The sequence below is a fragment of the Pseudochaenichthys georgianus genome, chromosome 22, assembly GCF_902827115.2.
Source record: "Pseudochaenichthys georgianus chromosome 22, fPseGeo1.2, whole genome shotgun sequence".
NCBI lineage: Eukaryota > Metazoa > Chordata > Actinopteri > Perciformes > Channichthyidae > Pseudochaenichthys > Pseudochaenichthys georgianus.
The window spans coordinates 33004309-33027510 of NC_047524.1; the positions used below are offsets into that span (position 1 = coordinate 33004309).

At 42.4% G+C, this 23202-nt stretch overlaps 1 protein-coding gene across 1 annotated transcript in view; it reads left to right on the forward strand.

Moving 5' to 3' along the window:
• The window catches only part of gabrr2a (gamma-aminobutyric acid type A receptor subunit rho2a), a 168341-nt gene that overhangs the window by 64933 nt on the left and 80206 nt on the right, over window positions 1-23202 (forward strand). Inside the window, exons 4-6 of the mRNA XM_034110766.2 lie at window positions 1302-1525; window positions 16285-16367; window positions 21157-21297. Of these exons, the coding sequence (XP_033966657.1) occupies window positions 1302-1525; window positions 16285-16367; window positions 21157-21297 (448 nt within the window). The remainder of the gene's footprint in view (window positions 1-1301; window positions 1526-16284; window positions 16368-21156; window positions 21298-23202) is intronic.

Genomic DNA, 23202 nt, shown 5'->3' on the forward strand with positions numbered 1-23202 from the left:
CCAGGGAGCGAACATTGAGATTGTGAAATATGTCCCACCTCCTCCAGGACACCCTTTCCTCACTGTGAAGCTCCTTCAGCGACAGGCTGCTGCACCCCCGCTGTCTCGCGGAGAGATACCGCAGGTCCTTCCTTCCTGCAGCGGTCAGACTGTACAACCAGCACAGCCCCTAGTAGACCCCCCCTCCCCTACACACACCACAACACAGACTATACCAATCAACTATGTGCAATATGTGCAATATATATATATGCCGTTAATTACTGTGTAATTTATACCTGGCTGCTAAATCCTTAGAATTGTTACAAGGTGTGTTTTTTGCATTTTGTATTTTTAAATTGTGTAATTTGCTGCTGTTAAATACCATCAAACTATGTGCAATATGTGCAATATGTACAATATATACATTATTATATACATGCCATTAATAACTATGTAATATATACCTGGCTGCTAAATCCTAAGAACTGTTACAGGATTTGCATTTTGAAAAGTTTTATTTATTTATTTATTTTTTACTTTTTATTTGTATTATATTTTTTATTATATCATAACTTAGTACTTCTTTTTAACATATGTAACATTAAGCTGTCTGCTTTCCTGCTGTCATGATGCAAATGTCCCCTCTGTGGGACTAATAAAGGTATTCTGATTCTCATTCTTCAGGTTCCCTGGTTCCCTTGTCATGTTTTTGTTTAGAAGCCTGAAATTATGTTTGTGGTTCACACAAGATTAAGATATATTCAAGTTTTGATTTACGACATAAAATACATCAGTTATACCCCACTGGTGAATGTCTAAGCTTCTATGTGTCTTAAAAATGGCGGTTGACATTAGCCACCTTTAGCTTAGCATTGCTTAATGTGATGTTTATGTAGTTCGTTTCTAGCCTAACGTTAGCTTTTTCACTTTTGCCTTTGCATTAATTCTTCAAACATCCAAAAAGTGGTGTTAATATATGTGATTATACTTATGATCAACACCTATAAGTATAAGTGTTTGCCAGATCTCTTTTTCTCCAAAATTCCCCAAATTCCATAGCTTTTTGTCACCTGAGCCTTTGCACTACTTAAAATTCCTCCAAAATATGTCCTCCCTGCACAACTCTATGGAAGAGGACACATAATTTAAATCGGAAAATAAACAAAGACAGGAAGTAAAAACAGATATGACAAAGATTGAGAAACTTCAAAAATAAAACAGACATAATGAGTCTTTAAGTCATTGCTTTTGACAAAGATAATACCAGGTTCACAGATAAAGATGTCACGTTTAATCCCTCTTTCCTTAAACCCCACCAGGACTTCACGATGACCCTGTACCTCAGGCATTACTGGAAGGACGAGCGTCTGTCATTCACCAGCAGCACCAATAAGAGCATGACGTTCGATGGCCGTCTGGTGAAGAAGATCTGGGTCCCTGATGTCTTCTTCGTCCACTCCAAGAGGTCCTTCATCCACGACACCACCACGGAGAACATCATGCTGCGGGTCTTTCCTGACGGACATGTCCTCTACAGCTTGAGGTGTGTTGAATTTCACCGTCTGAATGTTGGTCACAGGAACCCAGAGAAGCATATTAATAATATAGGAATACCTCCCTCATAGGAAATTATATGATTAAATGGTTGCTCTTGGCTGTTAAATTCCAAGTATTAATAATACCCAAGAAAACATAAAGTTGTGTCCTTTATTGGCTTAAAACGATGAGTCCCGGATGACCGCCAGAGGCGGTGCTTTTAGCACTGGATATGTCCATCGCACGCATGCGCAGTTCGAGTACCTAATAACAACAAAGTCACCTGTGACCCACGTGACTACGGCTACATAGGCTGGCGTCACTAGTGGGTCGGTTCCCAGAATCTTCTCACGAGCACACAATAATTCTGAGTGACCGGAAACTCTGGCGGTCATCCGGGACTCATAGACCGTAGTTACAGCCGTAACTATCGTTCTATTTTGTCCCTATGGACCGCCAGATGCGGTGCTTATAGCACTGGATGGCTATACCAACCATGTCATGAAGAATCCGAACACTTGCTTACCTAGCTGGAAACAGTGGAGCTCGGCAACAGGACCACGCCCAAAGGATGGGGAGCGGCGACATTGACCCGGTAGAACCTGGAGAATGTGCCAGACGATGCCCACGACGCCGCAGCACAGATGGTCTCCAGGGACACCCCTCTCAGGGCAGCCCAAGATGTTGAGATGCTCCTTGTAGAGTGACATCTCACCCCTGATGGCGGAGGGTGGCCACTGGCCCCACAGGCATGTGAGATTGTATCCACAACCCAGTGGGACAGCCGCTGCTTGGAGAGAGCACAGCACCTTCTCGTGCCGCCATGGCAAATGAAGAGCTGCTCTGACTGTCGTGTATATGGGCCGTAGCACCAATATACGCCTCTAGGGCACACACAGGGCACAGCAACTCAGGCGTGCCGTTCTCCTGTGGGACGTTAAAGGGCGCCAGCTGGATAGGCCGATTGGAGTGGGCTAGTGGAAGCACCTTGGGCAGGAACGCCACGTTCGGCCAGAGGGCAACACCCGAGCCATCGGAGTTCCACCTCAGGCATGTATCGCTCACGGAGAGGGCATGTAGCTCTCCAACTCGTTTCCCTGAAGTCATGGAAAGCAGAAATGCTGCCTTTAAGGACAGCCACTTAAGCTCCACCTGGGCCAGGGGCTCGAAGGGAGGAGATGATCGGGCATCCGGCAGCAGGGGCAGGTCCCAAGCCGGAGCCCTCTGGGTGCTTGGGGGACACTGCCGTAAAGCCCCTCTCAGGAAGAGGGACACCGACCTGTGACACCCCGCCGTGGCGCCGTTGACCCGAATATGTCGGGCAGAAATAGCAGCCACATAAATTCAGAGTGGAGTGAGAACGCCCACTGTCTAGAAGGGACTGCTGTCTGGGCAACAGCGTACATGCTGTCCCCAAGGAACACGCACATTCTTGCCCCCAGTAGGGGTAGAAAGTGCGTGAGTGCAAGCTGCACAGACCGAAGCTCTAGCACGTTGGCATGGCGTGCACCCTCCTGGGCAGACCACTGACCCTGAACGGTCCTGCCCTGCCGTACTGCACCCCACCCTGAGAGACCTGCACCTATGGTGACGGTCGCCTGGTGGGATGGGATGGCGCCCATGGGCACGCCCATCAGGAGATAGGCCCCTCCAGTGTGACCGAGAGTGGAGACAACGCTGCGACACCCTGACTTCCCTGCGCCTGTGCCACTTGGCTTCCAAGTGAAGGCTGTTCAGCCACATCTGCATGGGGCGCAACGCCAGCGGGCCCAATGGCCGAGGCAGCCTGCCCAAGGGCCGAAGGAACTGAATATAAGGCACCATGGTGAGTCTCGGAGACCCCAGCCTAACCCCCCAGCCTCCGGAGCCCCCTGGGGGGCGCCGGTAAGGCTCTGAGGCACGAGGCCGCCTAGAAGGCCGGCAGCACGAAAGCCCCTGGGAGGTGGATGAGTGGGGCGCTGGGACCTGCGCAGACCACCACTGTAAGTTGGTGGCTGAGAGCGGCTGCTAGAGGGGCCCCTGGGCCTGCTGGGAGTGGGCACAGGCCTATAAAGACCCGAGAGCTGCTGCCTGGTCTGCCTAGCGTAGGCAGCACGCTCCAGTGCCTACAGGGCAGCTGCCCCAAACAGCTCCCCTGGCTCGACTGGCTCACTACGGAGGACATGTCTCCGACAGTGGTGACTGAGTAGGCCAGACCTGGCAACGTGTCTGCATCAATAAGGACATAACTCGTCCCCATTCCCTAGACATTAGGGCAAAGGCTTACAGTGATGCATCACTGAGGCCCAGCAAAGAAGGCTCAGCCGGAGCCTGCTGCCGAGAGGTAGAGAAAGCCAGTATCAGATGGGAGAGGGAGTTCCCGTGCCGCTGTGTCGTAGGCCCTACAGAGCAGCTCTTTTGTGACCCTGCACTGAGGCCGAGGGCACCTAGCATCAGGAGCCCGAATCGGGGAGGCGATGGCAGGCTCAATGGATGGCAAGCGACCCAGCCCCACCCTCGCCGGATCCTGCCTGGCAGCAGAGTGGGAGAGGGCCCTGGTGTCTCTCCAACCTGCATGGAGCTCCCTCAGGTACTCCTCTGAAGGAGGAACAGTGGGAGTGAAAAGGGGCAGGGTTATGCCTGAAAAAGGCTCTAGCCTGAGCCGAGTCGGCCTGCGGAAGCTGCAAGCGTACCAGGGCCACACAAATAATGGCCGCCATGAAGGCGTCCTCCGTGCCCTGCAGAGAGCTCTGAGCAGAGGAGTGGGAAGCCTCCTCGGGGGTGAGCGGGGCCCCGCCCTCCCCCCTTCATAGAAGAGGTTTGTCCGGAGCCGCTAGCGACATGGCATCCTCAAGTAGAGGTGTGGCAACCGAAGGAGGGCCAGGCGGCAAGCTAGTAGCCCCCGCACCGGCCCCTGGCTGAAGGGCCAACAGGAGCGACTTTGTCTGCTCCATGACGGCAGCTAACCGACCCACCTTAGAGGACAGCCTGTTTCTAGCCCTGGGGGGTGAACCCAGGGCCGGCCCTTGGCATAGGCAGTATAGGCGAATGCTAAGGGCGCATCAACCCATAGGGGGCGCCACAAATTGGATAGAAAAAAAAAAGAAGTTAGAAATAATTTTTTTTTTTTATTTCATAACAACACAATATCCCGATTTTGGATCAACAAAGTACATCTTATTATTATAGAACTACGCCTATATTGCGTACAGCGCCCATAAACTATGGCACACCCACCTCCCCCAAAATCAAGTTGAACAGCCCCAGCCCCAGTAAAAACCAGAGGTGTATGTGAAATTGTTTTTTTTTTTTTTAAATAATGGTAATGTGCAATTATAGCTTTTAATTTTATATTTGTGTTCATTTAAAATAAATCAAACTCCCAAAAAACGTACACAGCTTCTGTGTGCTTTTATTAACATTGGAATTTACTGTGTAAGCGGCCGAGGGGGGGAGAGCTTTAGAGAGCTCTCTCCTGAAAGACTGAGAGGCTCTGATAACCTCAGCTCAGTGAGGTAAAGGCACACCTTTATATGATCATTATAGTTATAAAAAAATAAGAGAATAGGTGAAAAACAGGTATAAAATAATATATGACAGTACAAAAAAGTTGTTATTAATAAACAAGAATACAGTTTGAAAGGGGAGTGATTTGTAAAGTATCCATAAAGAAAAATAAAATCTACTTACAGTTCTGTTTCATATGGGTGTTGTTGAGAGATGTATCCATAGAGCTCCTAATGTTGCTCTCAAAGTGCACCAGATTGATGCTTTTAACTTCAATATTAAAAAAAAAAGTCTTCCCGGGGGTGCATGCCCCCGGACCCCCCTAGAGGAGGTGAGGTCCCCCCCACTTAAATCATGTTCAAATGGATAGGAAACTAAATACAGTTGCACACATCTTGTGTCCATATCTTTCTGTGTTGGTGGTAATGCCACAACCATGCATGCGCGAATCATAGTAAGTGTAAGTGTCTGCATTTGCCTAGGGCAGCAAATTGGTCAGGGCCGGCCCTGGGTGAACCCATAGTGCAATGCAATGTAATGTAATGTAAAAGTCGCCGGGAACGGTCAGACTGAGCTGGAGGAAGTCGTGATGAGGAGAGGTGCCCCTCTGCGACTCTAGCCACTCTGAGCGCCCGAGGCATGAATCTACAGCTCATGCAGGCGCTTTGCGTGAGACCCTCCCTCAAATGCTCGAGGCCAAGGCAGAGGGGGGCAGCGGTCATGGCCGTCCTCGGGCTCAAGAGAAGCCATACAGGCGTTACATGAATGAGCCAGTCTATAGGTAGCCAGATGCAGCGTAGCCGGGAGTGGGCGCGAGAACACAGCCTTCTCCAGCTACCTGCCGAACGGAAAAAGTAGAGAAATGCTCCTACTCACCGAAAACAAAGAGGGATGTAACTACACCCATGTTACCGGCAGAGGGAGCGGGAGCGAGAGCACTGCCTTCACCTAGCTGGATTAAATAAAGACGTTTAACAGGCCAGCTTAGTCGGGCGGCTGCTGCTAGAATCAAGCAACACGTCTACCAGGAGCGGGGGCGAGAACACTGCCTTCACTGGTTGAGTTCATAACGAATGCCAGGTGCAGCGTACCCAGGAGCGGGTGCGAGAACACAGCCTTCACCGGCTACCTACAGAACGGAAAGAGTAGAGCGATGCTCCTACTCGCCGAACACAGAGAGGGATGTAACTACACCCACGTTACCGGCAGAGGGAGCGGGAGCGAGAGCACTGCCTTCACCTAGCTGGATTAAATAAAGAAGCTTAACGGGGCAGCTTAGCCAGGCGGCTGCTACTAAGAATCAAGCAGCATGTCTACCAGGAGCGGGGGCGAAAAACACTGCCTTCACTGGATGATTTAAACAACGAAGCTCAACAGAACACGCCAAATGTTAGCCAAGCGGCCGCTGCTAACAATCAGAGCAATACGTTACAGGGAGCGGGAGCGAGAGCACTGCCTTCACCAGCTGAGTTTAAATAAAGAAGCTTTAATAAAACATGAAAGATGTTAGCCGAGCGGCTGCTGCTAACAATCAAGCGAGATCAAGTCAAACACAAATGTTTAAGACCAGATAACTAGCTTCTAAAGAAGAGAACAGCACAGAGCCGTAGTTACAGCAGTAACCATGGCTAGTGCTCACACGGCTTAGGCCCGTAGTTACAGTAGTAACTATGGCCAGTACTTACACGGCTTAGACCCGTAGTTACAGTAGTAACTGTGGCCGGTGCCTAAAAGTGTCAGCCAACGGCTGCACCGTAGTTAATATAATATTGGGAGGATGAAATCCTCTTTAATGGCCACACATGCAGAGCACACAGCACACCCAGTGCAGATTGTTCTCTGAATATCATCCTAGTACAGTAGTAGTAGACTAAAGTCTAGTACTAGGAGCAGTAAATACCACGATATAGCGCTACTGCAATCAAAACCATACGTTACCGGGAGCGGGAGCGAGAGCACTGCCCTCACCGGCTGAGTTAAATAATGAAGCTTAACAGTACATGCAAGGTGTTAGCCAAGCGGCTGCTGCTAACAATCAAGCAACCAAGTCAAAACACAATGTTAAGACCAGATAATTAGCTTCTATGGAATAGAACAGTCCGCATAAAACCGTAGGCCATGGTCACAGTAGTAACCATGGCCAGTGCTTACATGGCCTAGGACCGTAGTTACAGTAGTAACTATGGCCAGTACTTACCTTACTCTCTGCATCTAAACAAAAAACCGGCAAAATATGGCACACTGAGCTTTCCATACTAAATTAAATGAGAGACGCAGCTAAAGCTGGGACTCACATGCTAATGATAGCTTGGGCACAACGCCACAAGCAAAACTTTCAAAAGAGCATAATAAAGGCAACTTTATGGGAGAGGAAGCGGGAACACTGTCGTCACCAGAAAGTGTAAGCCAAACAATAAATAAGACAGCAATCAGGACAACTTAGCTGGGAGAGGGTGCGGGAACACAGCCATCACCAGCAACAAGCTGACACAAACCTGTCCGTCGAGGCTCTGCACAGCGCCGCACTGCCGGCCACAGCTCCTGGAGGACGAGTTAACAACCCGTAGCTCGGACTGTCAGTCGCGAAGCTGCACGCGGCCAGCTGCTTGCAGAGAAATCTCTCAGATCAAACGTTCAAACCTGAACGCTGTAGGCTACAAGAATGTAGCCGCGGTACTCTCGCGAAGCGAGAAGATGAAAAGGAACCGATCCACTAGTGACGCTGGCCTATGTAGCCGTAGTCACGTGGGTCACAGGTGACTTTGTTGTTATTAGGTACTCGAACTGCGCATGCGTGCAATGGACATATCCAGTGCTAAAAGCACCGCCTCTGGCGGTCAGTAGGGACGAAATAGAACTAAAAGCATAGTTTGCATTAAGCTGTGCTGTATTGTTAGCTTGATTTTCATTAAGTAGGCTTAACATGCAAAACCACTATTTGATCTTGAAACAAAGAACAGATAACACTCCATGACACCAAATATCAATTTTAAGATGATTTCAAAATCCTCCATGATTTAGACCACATATGCAACCCAGTCTCACGGCATTTTGTGTTCACCAACACGATTTTTAATCTATTGATTCGTGTTCACCAACACGATGTGCCCCTTTTTTTCGTGTTGCACAGCACGATTTTAAAAGCAATGTATTTCTACTGCATGCAGCACGTCTTTTTCTCCGGTCGGGTCGAGGAAGACCGGAAGCTGTGTGGTTCATAAAAACATGTTCTTACTCAATATCAAGCCACAGTTATTGCTTTTATTTGAAATCGTATAATTTCGGACTTTTGTTGTCGTCTGTCAGGGAAATAAATGGGGCTCAGAGCCTCGGGATACTGAAATCTGTATTTTTTAAATCTTTTTTTCCTTCTAATTTGTTATTCTTTTCAAAATAACACACTGTTATTTTCTCACCAATAACACACAATTATCCTTGCTTTTATTTATTGGTTTAATTCCATAATCTCGGGCTTTTTTGGCGTCCGTCAGGAACTGAATTTCAAAATAAAAATAACCGGAAACAGACGTAGGCATTTCGAGCGATTACCCAAGATCCTCAGCTATGGTTTTAAGCTCGCTTATTGGATGTTTTAGCCGCAATGCATGCTGGGATTTGGTGTTTATATGATATGAAATCCGGAAAACATTTTAAAAGAATAAAATAATACTTAATTCCGAGTGTTCTTGCTTTTCTCTTTGAAAGTCATCACATAACGGCATTGTAATACACGGTTCGGCTGCATTGTATATTACAGATCTGCTGTAGTTCTTTATTTAGAGAGCCCTGATGAGAAGACCTTTGGAAAAACTGAGAAAATGCCGCCGAAACTGAATACTTGACGTGGATCATAAATATATCAACAATTAAACAACATCTTCAATTTCTCTTCACACAATACGTCTCCTTGCAGTATCAACACTAATTCGGCTGACTTTTACATTTGATCTAATTCACAGGTTTTATTTACACCATAACGGTGCACAGCTGATATAAAAGGATTGTAGTTTTTAAAGATATTACTGATTTTATTTGAATGTAAGAATGTAAATACTGAGTCTGAAATAGTATAGCAATATGCTGTAAAATTATGTGAAAGCATGAATAAAACGTGTCCTACACAAATAATACAAATGTATTATGGCTGTGTGTACCTTGTGTGCACCGCCTAGTGGTTAAAGCACGTTATTGAATTATTGTTTTTATGTGTTATAGTATAACACATAAAACAATAATGTACTCTTAATATTTTTTTCATCAAATATTATTTGAATATTTGAATACAAATATGAAGAGTACATACTTTCATAGGGGGAAAGTAGAAGGTCTGTGATAGAAATATATAATATAAAAAATCAAGAAGATACTATAAGTGATCTCTGCAATAAAACAGTTTAGTGCAGGATGTACAAAGATATTAATAGGAGGAGGTGCAAAACAGAAAAATGGATTAACCTTTATTTAAACATTAAATAACAGATTAAGGTCTTCTTTTAAATAAGAAAACAACTTTGGGGGTATCTATCTACAGATAAATATTAAGCCTGACAAAGTACTTAACGTCTAATATATTGCTTTCCTGCAATGTTAACTATGTTGAAGCACTTATTTTAACTGATATTATACATATGAATTATACTCTTATGTATGTAGATAGAATAAGAAATGTGCAGAATATGACAGTTTAATGGTGGAGGTACACACATATTGATAGATGTCTTGTAATGCACTGTTGAGGAACCTGTGACCCAAGTTTTTCATTCATTGCATAACTACACCGTAGTTGTGTATGATATGTCAATAAACCTTTGAAAATCTTGAAAGGGATGTGCAAAATAGCCATAATATACAGTCTTTAATTAACTATTAGTAGAGAATAACGAGTAATGAATATACTTTATTACTCGTTTCCATTCATGTCAATTGCAGATACATGTTTAGTCTTCTCAAGCACCAACTATCACATATCTCTCCTGATTGTTGGCACTTGAAAATCACCTTACCTGAATTTCACTCAGGTGTAACTAAAGTCTGATTTAAGGGTTGTTTATATGTCACATCATTAATCAGAATCTGCAAAGTAACTCAAATACGTGTAGTGGAGTAAAAATACCAGGTTAACCTCTGAATTGTCGTGGAGTAGAATTACAAAGTAGCAATGAGCTGTCATGTGGGTATATATTAATGCTATATATGAATGCTGCGTATTATGGACACAAGCGATCTTCACCCATTTATTAATTATATGTTTTACATTTGATAACACCAATGTGTTTAATACTGGCAACTTCTAATTGTGGGGAAAACGAAAACGTTCAGTAGAGACGTCCCATAGAACATTTTGCGAAACACAATAGCCAGCATGTGTAGTTCTGGGGGGGCGTTCGATTCCAGTTTTGGATAGTCTGGCGTGGTTTCGTTCCATTTCACACAGCTGTTTGACGCTCTGCGTAACCTTACAGGGACTGTAGTCCTAAACGATAGCTGGGGATTATGGGTAGTGTAGTGTCTTCGGCCATCCTAAACTCCGAAATGTTGACAATCGCAACGATGCTCTAAATGTCCCTTATAGGCCCAGGGTTTCCCACACATAGACTATACTTGGGCGGGCCGCCCAGGTATATTAACGGCCGCCCAAGTATATTTCGCGACCCATTTAGGTTTTTTTATTTTTTAATAATTTTTTGTATTCGTCCGTGACCACGACGCCATCTGCGATTGATTAACTTGTGTACAATGATCCCTCGCTCCCTTGCACTGATCTCGCCTCCTTCTGGCCTGTTAAGTGGCCTGCCTCACACAGGGTGACTGGCTTGCCAACATGGCCACTGTCATACAGATCATAAATCAAAGCCCTTGATTGGTCTCTGTGTGTCATTCAAGCTCGGGATCAGCTCAGGTGAGGTAAAGGACTCTCTGAGTGTTTAGATAGTTAACTTCGTCTAAGTTCTCAGTGGGTCTCAAACGGTGTGGTCACCAGTTATGCAAACACATATTAAGGTGAAAAAAGGTAAGATACACTTTTAAAACTTGTTGAGAGAAAACTAGTCTTTGCTGCTGCCTCAAAGCAGAGCAGAGGGGAGAGGAGGGAGACAGGAGAGGCTGATTCAGGAGCACAGACACACTCACAACTATAAATGACCCAAAAATAAATTAATAAACAAGTTTCAGTGTTTTTTTCATATTGGAAATGGTATGTTATTGGTTATGGCCATGATTTTATGATTATTGAAATGTATACAGTTCTGTTTAATATAGGTGTTTCCATAATCTAGTCTCTATATTTTCCCCTCAAAATGCACCAGATTGATGCATTTAACTCCAAAATAAAAAATAAAATCTTACCGGGGGGGCATGCCCCTAGACCCCCATAGAGGATTTGAGTTCGACCCCCACTAAAAATCACATGGATAGGTTCCTAAATACATTTATAAATACATTTATTTTTTTAAATAGTAACCCATTTCCATATGTTCATGTGTGGGTAGTAGATTTAAACTATAGGGCTATCATTATGGGCCCTGCCTGTACCTGTTCGCTCTGCCATCGCGTGAAGGGTCTGCTAACAAGCGACCAACAGAAAGGTTAATGTTGTTGCACCTCCCCCCCGCTACCGCTATTTCAGATATGTGGGAAACAGATCTGTGGGAAACACTGGCAGTTAATGGACCAGAGAGAAAAAGACGTGCTGCAGGCAGTAGAAATACATTGCTTTTAAAATCGTGCTGTGCAACACGAAAAAAAGGGGCAAATCGTGATGGTGAACACGAATCAATAGATTAAAAATCGTGTTGGTGAACACGAAATGCCGTGAGACTGGGTTGACATATGAGTCAGAAAAACATGACATGACTATCTTTGTGGTAAAAGTCCTTCATTTTGTCTTCATTTTGCGGCCTTATTATCTCCTTCTGTTTAATATAAAGTGGGTCGCTCCGCTAAGCCTAAAGGAATTGCCTAGTCTCTGCTTATTAGAGATTCGTCATGTCAATGCTACTTCAGGGTCTCTCTCAGGAATAACATTCTGGAATAAAACACTTCATTGGAATAGTATCATTTGGAAACAATGTTGACAGTGATTTTCCTTCAGACTGAGGCCCTGTTGTGATGCTGCCACAGGGACCTTGTGTCTGTAAAGTGGTAATTTCAGAAAGAATTTCCATCCTCCAACAGACCCTGGTAATTGAAGGACTCGCCAATACATTGTTTGTTTCACTATTAGACATTCAATACAATAATTCTGGTTTGTGATGTTTTATGTATGTATGTTTGTAGGTAGCAAAGGCTCACATGAAGTGTCATTCAGAGCGACAAAAATGTTATGTTTGCATGTCATACTTAATGTAAAGTCTTCTATTAGCAACAGTTACATATAGCACACGATCTCTCCAGTTTTTCTAATATATCAACAAGACTGCTAACTGCAAAACCCTTAACAAAATAGGGCAGTGCAGGAATGAGTCCTAAAACCCAGAAATGAGTTAGCATTTACCACTTCCCGTTCTTTAAATGTGTTTTTGGTTTGATGCCTGAAATAAGGTATGTGACAATAGCTTAAGAAGATTTCATATTTTGTTGTGAGGCATAAAATACGTCAATAAGTGTCTGAAGTCTATGTAAATATTTTTCTATATTTGTTAATTTTATAATAGATTTTAAAATGCTTTTTATAATAGTTCTATTTTTGCTACTTTATTTCTCTTATGTATGCACCATAGGCATCAATGCAAATTCATTGCGTGTGTAAACCCACTTGATATTCTGACTCGGTTAAGCTATGTGTGTCACAGGCGTGCGTGGTGTGACTTTGAAAAGTTTATAATGATTTATAATGTGAAGCTGTGCCGACACAAAACAGCAGACAGAGCTAAAGGTCAACAATTAGGGAATTTGTTATAATGAACACGTTTAAAACTGATCTGAAATACAGAGGTTAAGAGGAAATCAAATGTCCCTGCAGAAAAAGAGTCCAAGCTCATAAACAAATAAAGATGGACTCCCCTGGAGGAGTGATGATGCACACAAAGAAATACTTTAAATATTAACAATAGAAACAGTTAAATAATTGAGCTTTTTTAAAATACAAAAAGTAAAAATGGATCCTGAGTTTATAACATGAGGTGCCCGGTTCAGGCGGGAGTGGGAACCCGATCACAGTGTGCTGTAAATAGACAGACTCTTCCTACGTATTGAGAGAAGAACATCATGTGACCTGTGCTTTCTGCCCTGTCCAGATGAATGTGTCATTCAGAGCCAAAGATTCAAAGATAACATAAAGCAGATGTTTTACCCAGGTCACAGAAAACAATAAAAAGACTCACACAAGATAATAATGGAGGTCTTTTCCAGTCACTGTTTGATTAGATCGGGGGTGCCCAACCTTTTCTGAACCGAGAGCTACTTTTAAAGTTGCCAGTCTGCCGAGATCTACCAGTCCAAATAGAGAGGCGTAGCCATTACTGACAGCCTACTACCAGGTAAATACACACTTCTACTTGTATAAAACTGACCTTTGTACGATGAATACTTCATAAAATACTATCCTTTATCTCACCTCTTTCTAATCTACACACATCCAAGTATTTAACTGAAGTTACACAACAGTGTTGTTGATACAGAGTTGGAGTTTATTCACGCGTCACTACAGTGGGTAATGTTTTCAAGAAACATTGAACAGTGCTGCCACATATGACACAGGACAAAAAGAAAAGACTCTGAACCCTTTCTTTGCCATTATATAAAAATAGTGTTGCTACAAAAGTATAAATTAGGCTTACTAATAAGACAACTCGGATCTGAAGCTACACAGGAATCTGCTGCAACAGTGCAATAAAAGAAACAAAGATAATAGAATCAAACCCTTTTTTTGTTGCATTTTAGGAGAGTATAAAAATAAATGCCTTTTAAAATAGGATGCAAGCAACACTAGTTTCTTAACCTGAATTGATAATAGACTATAATCAATTTAAGTTTGCATTCTTATACCATTTTGTACAATAATTATAATGAATAAGTTCAAACAAACTAAAACTTACTGCTGATTAATAACGGTATCTAACTTGAGTTTTTATTAGAGATGTCCCAATCCGATCACGTGATCGGGGATCGGAGCCGATCACGTGATTTTCAAAAGATCGGAATCGTGAGAAAAAAATGGGGGATCGGGATTTTTATTTTTTTTATAAAATATTTTTATTATTTTATTTTACAAAACAAAAATGACCATGTTCACGTCTTAAAGTCATCCTGAGGACTTAGTTTTGGTTTAAAATTACACAACATCATGTATGTGTTGCTTGTTTTGGGCTTGTTTTCAGACCTGGTTGCTTATTTCTCTCAAATCTGGCAACAGAGTGGGCGCAGTGTCTAATAGTAGCAGTAAGCTAACGAGAGGCTACGTTCAGCTGGTGACTCGGGAGTCAGGACAGAGAAAATGTCAGGAGTTTGGAAGTATTATAAAATTGAAAGCGAAGGCAGTGTAACAGCCAGATTCAAAATCAAATGATCGGAATCGGATCGAGAGCAAAAAAAGGTGATCGGGACATCCCTAGTTTTTATTATATCAAAAAACTGTTGAAATGCTACTGTTATTTTTACTGTCCCTCCAGGAATCCTTCTTTCACAACTTCGCCGTCTTTGAAAGACTTCATGTGTTTCGCAAGAACGTGACTGACACGATAAGATGCTCTGGAGCAGCCTTGCTCTTGTTGTTGGGCCTGGTGGAAATGGACTGCTGTGCATTTAGCTGTCCTTTCAGGCCCCTCCCCTTTTGGGAGCGTAGGGCAGAATTAGGAGGGAATTCCGTCTCGTAGCGTTTGAGCACTGTTTTGAAATGCCGCTCCTAAAAGACCCTTCTTCGATAAAGCCACGCTCGCATTGCAGATGAGACAGATGGACTTTGAATTGGAATAGATACAAAAATAATCATCCTCCCACTCGGAGTGAAAATTATATATTTGGGGCTTTTTTGCTTCTGCCATAATTGCGGTCTTGTGTGTGTGCGGACTGTCACTCCTGTTACCACGGACAACGTCAGCAAAATAGTGCCCACTGCCCACCAGCCACGCCCCCACACATGGGGTCACGCCGGCCAATCACAAAGCTTTGATGCGTTCAAGTGCATTATTCTGGCACAGGAAGATTATGTTATAGGACATTAACGATAAAACAGAATATTGTTGTTCTATTTTTAGACACCTGTGATGGGAATTCCGGCTCTTCTTGGTGAGCCGGATCATTTGGCTCGGCTCACCAAGAAGAGCCGGCTCTTTCGGCTCCCAAACGGCTCTTCAGTTCACCACATATTATACCTTTTCTAATTAAATCAAATGTAGCCCTGTTTTGACTAATGATTTATATGTGTACACATATATCAATTAAATTATTCAATACATCCTTTGTACTGAAGTATTCAAAAGTAAAAAGTACATGTTTAATATAAATGATTTCGTGTGGTGGGTTGTGCGTTGGTGTTCGGATCAGGGGAGCACAGGTTCAAACCCCACTGCAGCCAGCATGTCGTTGTTTCCCTGAGACACTTCACCCAAAATTGCTCCTGTGGGGATTGCCCACAGTATTGAGTATGTAAGTCGCTTTGGATAAAAGCTTCTAACAAGTGGCATGTGATGTAATGTCATGTAATTTACTGTGGCCAAATGTTTTCATTGCATTTACAGACCCTTGTAACTCTCTGATACCACCCAATGAATGCACTGACTTGCTTTTAGAACCACGCCACACAAAGCAAATAGCAACAACACCTATACAAACGTAAGCATAGACATTTAAAAAAAGGGGCTACTGTATCGACATTTTAAAATTATATTTAAAGAAAAGGCCCTGACAAAACAGCCGGGCTCTATTTCAGTATTAACTATAGAAAAAAAGACAGCAGCAGCTTACATCAAATCTTTGCTGAGCTATAATCATAAATATATAACAGTGAAAATAAATATATTGCAATGCTCAGAACAGCAGCATCCAACAATCTCTAATCCTTGAATATGACATGTCACTGCATGCATGCACGGAGCAGCGCGCGGAGATCATCATATCATTCTGTCTTGTATTACTTAACAACAAAAAAACAAAAACCGGCTCGTTCGCGGGCGTGAGCTGGCTCGTTCGCGACCGACACATCACTACTAGACACATCTCGCCATCGACTGGGAATCTCCCCGCGATCGGCTGGTTGGGCACCCCTGGATTACATTGAGACACTGAGTGACATCATGACGTAACACCCTGTTGACTGTGTGTCTCTGTGTCTCATCTGGACAGAGTGACAGTGACAGCAGCCTGTAACATGGACTTCAGCCGCTTCCCTCTGGACTCTCAGACCTGCTCCCTGGAGCTGGAGAGCTGTGAGTACCTCTCTGCTTCTCAAATCATAAAGGTTTCTTCCTGTGAGGGACCCGACCAAAACAAGAGGTCACATGGTTTTACTTGCATTCAGGGGGGGGCAAATCACTGCCATATCACTAGACCGTGGTGGAAAGTAACGAAGTACATTTGCTCAAGTACTGTACTTAATTTAAAGTACTTGTACTTTACCTGAGTATTTTCATTTTTTACTACTTTATACTTCTACTCTACATTTTGGAGAACATTTCATACTTTTCACTCTAATACATGTAGTTTATTTATTATTTATTTACTAGTTACTTTATCAATTATTATTTGTACACACAATACTTAGGAATCTTTTTTTTAAATATGTATATTTGCTATAGATGTAACCATCCAACATTATGTTCAAGTAAGTAATACCATACAGTATAGGTGGGTTAGTAGAAAATGAAGTGGCAGCAATTTATTTTTTTATAAAAAAAGATTTCACAGTTCCAAATTCTTAAATGTGAAGATTTTCTGCTTTTGCTTCAAAATATTTAAAGTTTTTTTCTGCAATGCAAAAGATAAAGTATAGGATCATGACAGGAAACATGTCAACTCATGCTCTAATATTCTGTTTAATTGATCTTGTTATCAAAGAATAAATAATCTGTTATTTTTTAACTTCATGTAGAGGTAGGACCGTTTGAATATTTATAGGGATTAACGCAAACCGTCAGTACAGATATTTGAAATGAGGACAGACTGTAAACCATAAAAAAACCCACAAAATTAGGCCAGGAAACTAGCACGCTATACCCAAACACACAGACACACACACACACACACACACACACACACACACACACACACACACACACACACACACACACACACACACACACACACACATTCCTATATTACCAACAGTGGACTGGCATGCTCCTACAACACGTGTTAACTGCTTTTATGTATTAAGCAGAAATACAGTTAAAGGCAGTCTGCCACTATATAAATGGGTGAAGTAAGTCATTAATTGTAAATCAATGTAATCTGGAAAACACAAGCTTCTCTAAACTTGAACAGATGGCATACCATGTTGCAGGTTTATTAAAATGCATGGCCAATGAAAAAACAAACAAACAAGTGAATCAAGTCTGCCGGCACATTGTATGCCATCAGCTATTCTGGGCATATTTAACTGATTCTCAGACTGGTCAAAAACATATGTTCATCTAGTCAATGCATGTCTTGACTCTAAAAACAGACGGACCACCTACAGATTACAATGGAGAGCTGTTCCTATGTACCTGCAGGTTAACTACTTAAAGAAACCCTGTCCTGCCTCCAGTGGCGGCGCCAGGGTATAGGCTGGGGTAGGCTACAGCCATACCAAGAAATGGCTTAGCCCCACCTTAGCCCCGCCTTAGCCCCACCATGAAAAATGATGTTAAAGTAAGCAAAATAAAGTCCGCCAACTCCCGCCGAGTAAATTGCACAGACAGCAGTTAGTAAGATTGCACAGCCCCAACTAGTGTCAGCAGAAAGTATTAAAATAATGATTACAACAAAATGCAAAAAATTAATTAAAATATATATAAAATATATTTTAAGATCATGTTTAATCATCTGATTCGTCTGTACATTGCTGTTTTAGTCTGTGCTCTTCTAATTAGTGTCTACAGTGTGTGCCTATTGAGCTGTTTAGAGCCATGTGGGACAAAACCCGATCCTGCCCCTCCCTCTCACTGTCTAAGTGAACGGTGACTGTAAAAACTACACTGCGCATGCTCAGAGTATTTTCCTATTTAATGTGTGTGGCAAAAAATAATGACCATAGGGGCATTGAGCTGCCATCCCCACCATACGTCATCTCACATCATTCAGAGCTGATTGGCTGTAAGTACGTGTGCCGCGTGTGTGAAGAGCAGGTAAAGAGGCTTTTGAAAATAATATTATATTTTGATTTAGGTCAAAATATAATATTTGTAAACCTGAACCAGCCTCACCAGCCATGAACCTCACTGCAGAAGCTTATATATAGACATCTAAGTTGTTTGTGCCCAACCACTTTTGTACATATAGAAACGCCACAGCGAAGACTAGAAACGGTTTTGAAAACTTTTGTCACGTAGTGATCATCTTCTCAATAAAACATCTTTGCTAATGTATTCTGGCCAATCAGAATCACGATAACGGCGTGGTGTTGTTGCAGGAAGTCCCGACGGAGAATAAAGTTTTACTTTGTATTAGTTAGCCTACTACTAACGAATACATTGAAGTATTTTTACTGTGTATTTTTAGAAATACTCTGTCAAAGTCCCCTGCTGAGAACAACATCAAGCCACTTCTGCTAAGTTTGATGAGGGAATTATTTTGTGTTGCCATTAGTTCTTCGTGAGATTTATCCTGTTGGACTCAGTACTAGTGAAAGTACTATGAAGTACTTACTGTGTACTATTCCAGTAATCCTCTGTCAATGTCCCCTCCTGAGAACAAGAATGCATGTTTTTCTTTTAATAAGCGTTAAAAAACCTTTCTTCCTGAGACTGATATTGTTGGACAGAGTACTTTAAGAGGATGGTGGACACGATATCAGCACTACTTCCAGGCAGTAGCATTTTTACACCTTGGAAAGCCTTTAGAGTCTGGCCTGGATAGCTGGTCCCAACTATCCTTCAGCAGAGTGACACACCCTGTCACATGGTTGCCGTCTTATGAAGCTGCTGTCTTTTAATATATGATTATTTCTCAGCCGCTCGTTCTTTCCTCGCAGATTCTTCAGCCTCCTCCTTCCACCAGTCCCAGTCAACGCCTCCAGCACACTTCCATTTATTTTCTCTCACCTTGTAATTACACAATCAAACAATCTATAATTTAGCTCTGGCCTTCACTCACAAAAGAACATTTTGTTGAATTGGACACATTTTTCAAAGCTCTATTGACTGACATGCGATGACTGGGACTGATGGAAGAATCTGAGAGGAACGAACTGGAGCAGAGAAATAATCCTATTTAAAAGACAGCAGCTTCATAAGAGGCCAAGCAGAGTGTGTCACTTTGCTGAAGGATAGTTGGGACCAGCTATCCAGGCCAGACTCTAAAGACTTTCCAAGGGGTACAATGCTGCTGCCGGACTACTGACTGGAAGTATTGCTGATATCAAGTCTACATCCTCTTAAAGTACTCTGTCCAACAATATCAGTCTCAGGAAGAAAGGATGTTTAACGCTGATTCAAAATAGCAAAGAAACATGCATTCTTGTTCTCAGGAGGGGACATTGACAGAGGATTACTCATAAAGTACACAGTAAAAGTACTTCATAGTACTTGTGGGAGTAGTTTCACTAGTACAGAGTCCAACAGTGTCTATCTCAAGAATAACTAATGGCAGAAAAAGTAATAACAAACTCGAGAGACGGCTGAGTTGACCGCAGTGCAGAAACGCTGCATAGTTTAAATCTAAACAATGTTGTCCATTTTAGACAAAGGCTTATTATATTTACAGCCTTAGTAACATCCATGTTCTGGGCTCAACGTGTGTCTGGGCCGTTTTCGTTGTGATCGCTAAATGCACCTAGTTTCCCCTTGTTTATAGTATTATCACCGTTCCAAGCACACGAGTGCTTTGGGTTTGAAATCACTTCTGTGAGTTTGGCCCCGCCCCTCGCTCCAAGGACCATGAGACCATTTAGTAAAGTGAAAAGCAAAAAGGCCTCTCAGACGCTCTTCCGTTTACTTGTTTAATAAAGAAAAACAAATGGTCAGTCGATCCACGGATTGAGGAGCAGCAGGTTCAGCTTTCAGAACAAAGTAACAAAAAACTAAAATCGCATAATTTTTTTTTCAATATGTCGTGTAGTAATAGATTTATTTATTTTTCTTCTCAAGAGAGTACCAGAATGTGTATTTTATGTTAGTATTTTAAAAAAATCTCCTGGGGGAGAATCGCCCCAGACCCCCCAGCAAGGGTTGGGTTTAAAGCATGTCAACTCTTTCACCTGTGGAGAAATTGCAGGATTGGCTCCAGGTCGCCCTTTTTATTTACTACAACACAAATGTGCCTTTTTATTTCACACAGTTCCATTTTGAAGACCATCATCAGTTTAAACGTGTTTAAAAAGCATACTGTAGTTCTGTGAAGGGATATCATCTGCCTTGCATGGCACAAACAATGTTGAGGATGTGGGTTTAGAATGTGGGTCCTGAGGCTTGACCAGTTGAGAACCACTGGTTTAACTCCCACCTGTTGTTCTCAATGTCATGTTGCTGAAAAAAGGAGACGGGGAAATAATCTAAACCTCACGCGTGGCGCTTCACTGTCAAGGGGGCGATATAGCGTGTATGTAATTACATTGCACATACTGACTTGAGCCCCACCACTGTATGGGTTGCCCTACCAGAGATTACCCAACTAAAACACTCTGGAGCCGCCACTGCCTGCTTCCCTGTAAAGTGTTGTATAGGTTTGTGTGCATGTAAATGGTCTGCAAACAAGGATAACATCCCTGTGTTCTCTCACGTGTGGGAGTTTCTCTCCCACACATGAAAATGAGCATAATAGTGTCCCAACTAAAAAAAAGGACATTCAGATATCAAAATGGTTATAAAGTCTCATGTTTAAATATATTGATATGTTTAAATTAATAGAATGGAATGAGCTCATAAATGACATAGCAGTTGGAACTGACAAATAGTTTACTTCTGAAAGGCTGTTTCATAAAAATGGACAACAATTTGTTATGAGCCATTTATTAGGAGCTTTGTTGGAGATGCGTTATTGCGTCTAAGAGTGAATCTGATTGGTTGCTGTGGTGTCCAGACGCCTACACAGATGAAGACCTGATGCTGTACTGGAAGAGCGGGGACGAGTCTCTGAGCACCGACGACAAGATCTCTCTGTCTCAGTTCCTCATCCAGAAGTTCCACACCACGTCTCGCCTGGCCTTCTACAGCAGCACGGGTACACACACACACACACACACACACACACACACACACACACACACACACACACACACACACACACACACACACACACACACACACACACACACACACACACACACACACACACACACACACACACACACACACACACACACACACATATTTCCAGTCTCTCTTAAACATTTTCTATGTTCTTGATTTTCATAGTTTTACCTCTTTTTTTATAACCTCATGATGACTTTGCAATATCTTCTGGTTGCAAACATGTCAATAAAGCATATTTAATTGAATTGGCTTGTAAATCTTAACTTTCTTGGAACTCTTTTTGGTCTCCACCATCTTCTGAAAGAAAATATCTTATTTTTAGCTTACACGCACACAAACACAAAGACATAAAAAGCTCAGACATGAAGTTATGTCTTCATTTGTGAATGATTCTTGTTGACGTTGTTCTTGCGTGCAATATCAGGATATTATACTAATTATTGTGTCCCAAATAACCATGTCAGAATCAGAATACCTTTATTCTTCCAACAGAGGGGAAATGTACATTCCAGCAAAAGTATAGAGGCAAAAGAGACAAATATTAATTAAGAGGCATGCATAAAATATATAAAAAAGAGTACATATCAAGGTGGTAACAATAAGTAACAGTATTTTAAAAAATAACATAAAATAATTGAACAAATAAAGGTCTACAGTCAACAAACATAAATATTGCGGATATTTTGACACCATGGCCGTCCCTCTATGTTACGCCTGGGGCATGCACGACTCCAGACAAAAGATGATTAAAAAATGAATGTACTTAAGGTGATAAGCAAGGCAATACAAACACTCATGTAAAGCAAGGACTCCAAAAAATTACTTTACAAAAAACTAACTTAAAGGAGACCTATCATGCTATATTTAAATGATATAGTGTATGACCATACCTATATAAGGTATATTTATACATTTTATTTTTCAAAATACCAAACAGATCATTTTGTAGCCATGCCTCGTTTCGCTCATTTTCGCTCTATTCCAAGCCCGTCTTTGAACATTCTGAGCAGCAGCTGACCACGCCCCCCTGCAGAAGAGCAGGGCTGCAGTCGAATAGTCCAAAGATCAGCTCCTAAGTTCTAACCCTATCGTCTATTCCTTGACCTCTGAGTGAAACGTCACGGGGTTAAGGGATAGTGGATAGGAGAATTCAAAAGGACTTAGGAGAAGAGCCTGCGGTACTTTAGAGAATCGACTGCACTTTCACTATCCTACGTGTTTATGATGCGCCAGCGGACGTCCTGAATGTGCGTCTGCTGCTGTGGGGAAACCATGGAAACCACAGTTTTCTATAGCGGACTACAACATGGATGTTTAATAAGAACGAGGGACTACTGTAAACTCATCTAGAGACTCTGCACCGTGCTCTGATGCTGCTGCTTTGCTTTATGAACGTGGACAACAGAGAAACATATTCTTCATGACCAAAGTTGGAATTGAAATAAAAAAGGAAAGTGAAACTTCTGCTCGTCACCCTCTCCCTCCGGTCCACATTAATACAAATGATCCCAATACGTATGATTGTATGAACTAAAGATCTTAAAATCAATACAGATGTATTTATTATAAACGTTAGTCCTTAACATCTATCACTGTGTACATCACCATTCAAACATCTTTTAAAAGTTGAACAAACCCCACACAGCTCAGTAAAGACTGTGAGATGTTGACTTTATTTGATCATTTCAGTAAAAACTAACGTTCATATTTCTCTTTTTGATTATAACACTGATGAACGTTCAAAACAAAGCACTTTGGCAACTTACCACATACGTTTTAAAATGCTTAATAAGCACCGTAACTTTCATGATATAATTTCTCCGTCATAATCGGTTGTTTCCGTGAACGGCCGACTGTTGAGTGACGGCAAATG